The sequence below is a fragment of the Elephantulus edwardii genome, unplaced genomic scaffold (genome assembly GCF_000299155.1).
Source record: "Elephantulus edwardii isolate Elephantulus edwardi_28Jun2011 unplaced genomic scaffold, EleEdw1.0 scaffold00389, whole genome shotgun sequence".
NCBI lineage: Eukaryota > Metazoa > Chordata > Mammalia > Macroscelidea > Macroscelididae > Elephantulus > Elephantulus edwardii.
Genome location: NW_006400139.1, coordinates 365,963 through 372,405, shown reverse-complemented (window position 1 = coordinate 372,405; position 6,443 = coordinate 365,963). Strand labels below are relative to the sequence as shown.

At 39.5% G+C, this 6,443-nt stretch overlaps 1 protein-coding gene across 1 annotated transcript; it reads left to right on the top strand.

Moving 5' to 3' along the window:
* Window positions 1-2,293: 2,293 nt before the first annotated feature.
* On the top strand, window positions 2,294-3,241 carry LOC102856593 (olfactory receptor 8J2-like). The gene has a single exon (XM_006902260.1). The coding sequence runs from the start codon at window positions 2,294-2,296 to the stop codon at window positions 3,239-3,241; it is 948 nt and encodes a 315-aa protein (XP_006902322.1).
* The last annotated feature ends 3,202 nt before the right edge of the window (window positions 3,242-6,443 follow it).

Below are 6,443 nucleotides of genomic sequence, written 5' to 3'. Positions count from 1 at the left end.
CTCTTGCCCCCGGTCTTGCGGCGCTTGTGCCAGTTGTCCCGGGAGATGCCCATGGCTCCGCGCTGCCTGGAAAGAGCAAGCTTGGGCTTTTATCCACTCCATAGCTTGTGCAGACTTTTTGAGCCTCAGTTCTCTAACATGGAAATAGTTGTGTCCACCGCCTAAAACACTTTGATGGAGAATAACGAGCAGTTACTTCGAAGATCTTAATATCTTTCTAGGTAGAAAGTGGGACTCCATGAGTGGCCCAGATATTTAAGCATTGGACTCCTAGCTGAGAAGTTAACAATTTCAATCCATAAAAAAAAGGCTCAAAATTAGCTTCTCAAAGATCAGAGCCTTAAATAGTATGTACAGCAGCTCTGATCTACATATGAGGTGTGACCATATGCCAAAATCGTTCCATGGGAACTAACAATAATACACACAGAATGGACACTATAAAGGTATCAACTTTATCTCTCATTTTTCTATAGAAGTAGCAGAAAATGATTGAGCTTTAACAATCAGACTTTTAAATAATCACAATTAACTGCATGAGTACCAAAAAAGAGCTTTATATAGTTTAAAAGGGGGAAAGATGGAAACTAGGAAAACAAGGCAAGCCAACCTAAAAGAAAAAAGAATAATAAAATAAATAAAATGGAATAAAGGCAAGTCAGAATGAGAAGTCAGAAAAACTCCTTAGATGTGGGGGAAAGTTTATTAAGAAGTAAATCCATCATCCTCCATCTGTAACAGGAATGGTATTAACATAGAGGTTGGTTTGAGGATGAAGCAGAATGATGTGGTCAATATTATTAAAGGGGAAAGTCAGGGTTCTAGAACTGTTTCCCACAGATGTGCAAAAAGATTTCAGGTTGTTGATATGGGATGGACTGGAACAGAAACACTTGGCAGGTAAGGAAAAAAACCCCCAAAAACCCCACAAAAACCAAAAACCAAAACATATGTTAACTATGGACCAGTCTTTGGAGAGACACACAATGCTTGGAAGGGAAGAGGAACCATGCAAGAGAGGAAGACCCTCTAGGAGGTGGATTGACTCAGTGACTGGGGTAATGAGGGTTGGTGTTTCAGGGACAATGAGGTTGGTTCAGAATAGAGATGGGTTCAGAGCTGTTGTATGTAGGGTAACTGAGTCACAAGCAACTCAACAAAACATAACAGAAATAATTATGGCTCGTCAAGTCCAATAGTAATTACTCAAGGTACTTTAATTAGGAAATCGGTGGCAAAGAAAAAAATAATATATTGTTGTTGTTGTTGTGTGATATTGAGTCAGAAACTACTCATAGTTGACCTTCCAGGGGATTTTCATGGTACTAAATCACATGGGAAGAAATTGCTTATATTTCTGCTCCAGAGAACCTGGTGAATTCAAATTGTGTGCCCTTACATTGGCAGTGCAATTGCTTATTACTAAGCCACTCTTATTGTTGCTATGTACTATCGAGTCACCTGTGACTCATAGTGATGACTCATAGTGACCCTGTGTACAAAAGTTCTGAACCCTACTCTGTCCTGAGCCAGTTTCACTGATTCCCACACATCTAGTCCCATTCCCCCCCCCCAGCGCCCCAATGAGTCAATCCATCTCATCCTGAGTCATCTTCTCCTGTGTTGTCCCTCCATCCTTCCAAACATGATGTTTTTCTCCAAGGACCTTTCCCCCCTGGTAATGTGCCCAAAGTATGTGAAACTGAGCTTCAAAATACTTGTCTCCAGGGAGAATGTGGTTTCACCCTCTCCAGAGAGAATTATTTGTTCTCTGACTGTCCATGGTATGGTTAATACTTTTCTCCAGAACTACAACTCAAAGACATCAATTCTTCCGTCATCCTTTTGCCATTGTCCAGCTAGGTGATGCATAGCAAGTAATTGTGAAGACCTAGGTCTGGATCAGGTGCACCTTAGTCTCTAGACTGACATCATTGCTCTTTAGCATTTTGGAGAGTCACACTCAAAGGCATTAGAATTTCCTCTTTATATCTCATCAAATAGCGATGGGAAATATGCATATATATGTCAATAAAGAATAATTTAATATGTAAACTATACATAACAGTGAATCAATAATTTAGACAGTCCCAAGAATCAACTTCAGATGGTCATTGCTTAGCCCTTACTTCCGAAATTTGCGAAAAGATAGGAAGAAAATCATGTCCAGAATGTATGATCAGAAGTAACCTAATTGTAATGGAAATTTTAGTTGTAACTAACAGAAAAGTGATATTTATCACCTTTCCACTATTTCCATTATCTCTACTTAAAGACAAAAATAACACAACAAATGGCTGCAGAGAATTTCACTCAAGTGATGGAGTTCGTCCTCATGGGAGTCTCAGACCGGCCAGAGCTCCAGGTCCCCCTCTTCTTCGTCTTCCTGCTGATCTACGGACTGACCGTGGCAGGGAACCTGGGCATCATCACCCTCACCAGCGTGGACGCTCGTCTTCAGACACCCATGTACTTTTTCCTGAGACACTTGGCAATCATCAATCTCGGTAATTCTACTGTCATTGCCCCCAAAATGCTGGTCAACTTCTTGGTTAAGAAGAAAACCATCTCTTACTACTGCTGTGCAGCTCAACTCGGTGGCTTCTTAGTTTTCATCGTGGCTGAGATTTTCATGCTGGCAGCAATGGCCTACGACCGCTACGTGGCCATCTGCAACCCTCTGCTCTACATGGTTGTGGTGTCTCGACAGATCTGCCTTCTGCTCGTATCCCTCACCTACCTGTACAGTCTGACCACAGCACTGACTGTCTCCTCCTGTGTCTTTTCCATGTCATACTGTTCTTCCAATGTAATCAATCACTTTTACTGCGATAACGTCCCTTTGTTAGCCCTGTCCTGTTCTGATACCTACATTCCAGAAACAGCCGTCTTTACATTTTCAGGGACCAATTTATTTTTTTCCATGATCATTGTGTTGGTATCCTACTTCAATATCGTCTTAGCCATTTTGAGGATACAGTCCTCAGAAGGAAGACAAAAAGCTTTTTCTACCTGTGCCTCTCACATGATAGCTGTCACTGTGTTCTACGGGACTCTCTTATTCATGTATTTGCAACCAAGGACCAACCACTCATTAGACACTGATAAGATGGCCTCTGTCTTTTATACCCTAGTGATCCCAATGCTGAATCCTCTCATTTATAGTCTAAGGAACAAGGAGGTAAAAGATGCACTGAAAAGATTATGGAAGAACCCATGCCAATCGCTCAAAGTGCTATAAATATAGCTAACTAATTTTAGTAGTATTCACTGATTGCTAGTACTAGGGATATTGTAGTTAATGTTAAATGCATCTTGCTTAAAGCAGGGAGTACCAGAGGAACGTCTATCTGTGTTCCATTGATTATACAAAGGTATTTGACTGGGTCAACCACAACAAATTGTGGCTGACTCTAAGAAAAATGGGAATCCTAGAACACTTGATCATGCTAATGTTAAACCTATACTTGGACCAAGAGGTAGTCATCAGAAGAGAGCAAGGAAATACTACAGGGTTCAAAATTGGGAAGGGTGTACACCAGGTATGTGTCTTATCTCTTTTTCTTTTCAATCTCTATGTAGAACAGATTATTCGGGAGGCTGGGCTGTATGAGGTGAAATGTGACATCAAGACTGGAGGGAGACTCATCAACAATTTGTGTTATGCAGATAACACAATCTTGCTTGCTGAAACTGAGGAGGATCTGAAGCGCTTGCTGCAGAAGGTCAAGGACTACATCCTTCAATAAGGAGCTCAACATCAAGAAAACAAAGATTGGTAGCATCATGATAGATGGCCAAGAGATTGAGATTGTTCACAGCTTTAGTTTCTTTGCTCCATAGTCAACATTCTTGGGACCAGTAGCCAGGAAATTAAAATACGTGTTGCGCTTTGAAAGTCTGCTGTCAGAGATCTCTCCAAAGTAGTGAAAAGCAATGATGTCAGTCTGGATACTAAGGTGCAGCTGACACAGGCCATGGTCTTTGCGATCACTTGCTATGCATCAGAAAGCTGGACGATGACTAGGAATAAAAGAAGGAGAATTGATATCTTTGAGCTGTGGTGTTGGAAAAGAAAATTGAATATACCATGGACTGCTAAGAGAATGAACAGTTTTGTCCTAGAGAAGGTTAAACCAAGCTGCTCCTTGGAGGCAAGGATTCTGAAGCTTCGTCTGACATAATTTGGAAATGCTGCAAGAAGGAACAAGTTCTTGGAGAGAGACGTCATGCTTGGGAGGGTGGAGGAACAGCACAGAAGAGAGAGACCCTCAAAGAGATGGACTGATTCAGTGACTGGGGTAATGCAGGTATGTGTGTCAGAGACAGTGAGATCGGCACAGGATAGAGCAGGGCTTAAGGCTGTTGTACATAGGGTTGCTATGAGTCATGGGCAACTCAATAGCACATAACAACATAAACTGATTGCTGTAAATCTGCTGTTAAATAAGGCAGCATTGAGTGATAAAATTCTTGGATAGTACATTCTAATTAAAAACACCCCAAATTTTCTAAATCCAAAATTTTATCAATTATAAAATTAAAGCAAACTTACACATGCAAAATACAAATATTTGAATGTGTATGTGTGTGTGCATTATAAATACAATGATACAATGTAAAAGTTTAGAAGTTTTGATTCTTATAAATGCTAAATAATATTTCTAGGTAGTTAAATTGGAAGGGACTGGAGAGCATTGTGCTAAATGAACTCAGACCCATAAGGGCAAATACTGTATAAGACAATTATTGTAAAAATCGAAAGATGACTAGTAAAACATTTATGAGGATGGGAGGATAGAAGCAGAGAGGTGTGGATGGCAGGGCGTCAGTCATAGGGTCACACAATTTGATGGATAGAGGTGGGATGAGTAAAGGAAATGGGAAAGATGTGGTGTGCAAAACAATGTATATAAACTTTGTAAGTAAAACAGTATAAAATAAAAAATTTTATACATAAAATATCTCTAGATAGTGGAAAATATTTACGCTAACTTACAGGGAGATGCATCTTGACCAAGAAACATCACTGATTCTTGTGACTAGAGATCAAATGTTAGAAATAAAGGCTCAGTAGAAAATTTCACATCAGATATTTCAACAAACGTGCTAATTAGCTTATATAAAGAAATTTGGAAGACTGAGTGACTGGGAAAAAAATCTGTATTTGTTCCCATTTCAAAATAAGGCAATTCAATTGATTGCAGAACTTATTGAACGCTTTCCTTAATATTATATACAAATAGTATCTGGCTGTAGATTACTTAAAATCAGCTGCAACAGTACATGGAGAGAGATTTTTTCAAAAAGTCAAGATGGTTTCTAAAGAGCCCATGGTACAAAGGATATCACTGCTGATGAAAGTTGTATCTTGACTGAAAGAAGAGAAGGTAAAACGTATCCTTACTTATATTTTATTGACTATGCAAAAGTGTTTGAATGTGCAGATCATAATGAGCTATGGATAACATTGGGGAAAAAATGAGCCCTGGATCATTAAGCTGTGCTCATGGAAACACTATACTTAGGCCAAGAGGGAACTGTCTGAAAAGAAGTAAACACTGCATGGTTTAAAATCAGGAAGAGTATGCATTAGGGCCATATCCTCCTGCCATGTCTATTCAATCTGTATGCTGAGCAAATTATCCAAGAAGTTGGAATGTAGGCAGTAGAATGCGACATCAAGCTTAGAGAAAGACACATCAACAACATGCGCTATTTGGATGACACAGTATATTTGCATAAATTGAAAAAAAATTGAATAATTTACTGAAGAATATCAATGTCATTATGCTGAGGAAGATATAGGATCATAGAAAGAGAGGATTACCCTTGACAAGAGAGATGAACACAGTGACTGGAAGAATAGCCATGAGCACACCAGAGAACACACCCATAAGGCAAAGTTCAGATCTGTGGTTCGTGATTCAAAGGCGTCAACTCTTCTTCTGTCATTGTTATTTACTGTCCAAATGCTATGTGTCTATTAGACCAATGAACATAAAATGCCCTGAGTAAGGTACACCTGAGCTCTTTTCACAATCGAAATAAGGCTTTTGAAGCAGATATTCTCGTTGCAATATGTCATAAAACAGAAAATCCCTGAAGTAATTCAGAGCAAGCATACAAGTATGCCATACTGAAAGTCTGATATTTTCATAAACCACATAAATTATTATAGAACTATTTCCCTTTGACACGTTTAACTGCTTGCTGAAACTGAGGAGGACCTGAAGCGCTTGCTGCAGAGGGTCTAGGACTACAGCCTTCAATACGGATTGAGGCTCAATGTCAAGAAGACAAAGATTCTCACCACTGGGCTGAAAGTTCATAAGAGACTGAGATTGTAAACTTCTTTAGTTTGCTTGGCTCCATAAACAACACTCTTGGCACCAACAGTCAGGAAATGAAAAGACAAAATGCACTGGGAAAGTCTGCTGTTA

Excerpts from the sequence above, each read along its gene's own strand:
- LOC102856593 (XM_006902260.1), top strand. The coding sequence starts at position 2,294 with ATGGCTGCAGAGAATTTCACTCAAGTGATGGAGTTCGTCCTCATGGGA.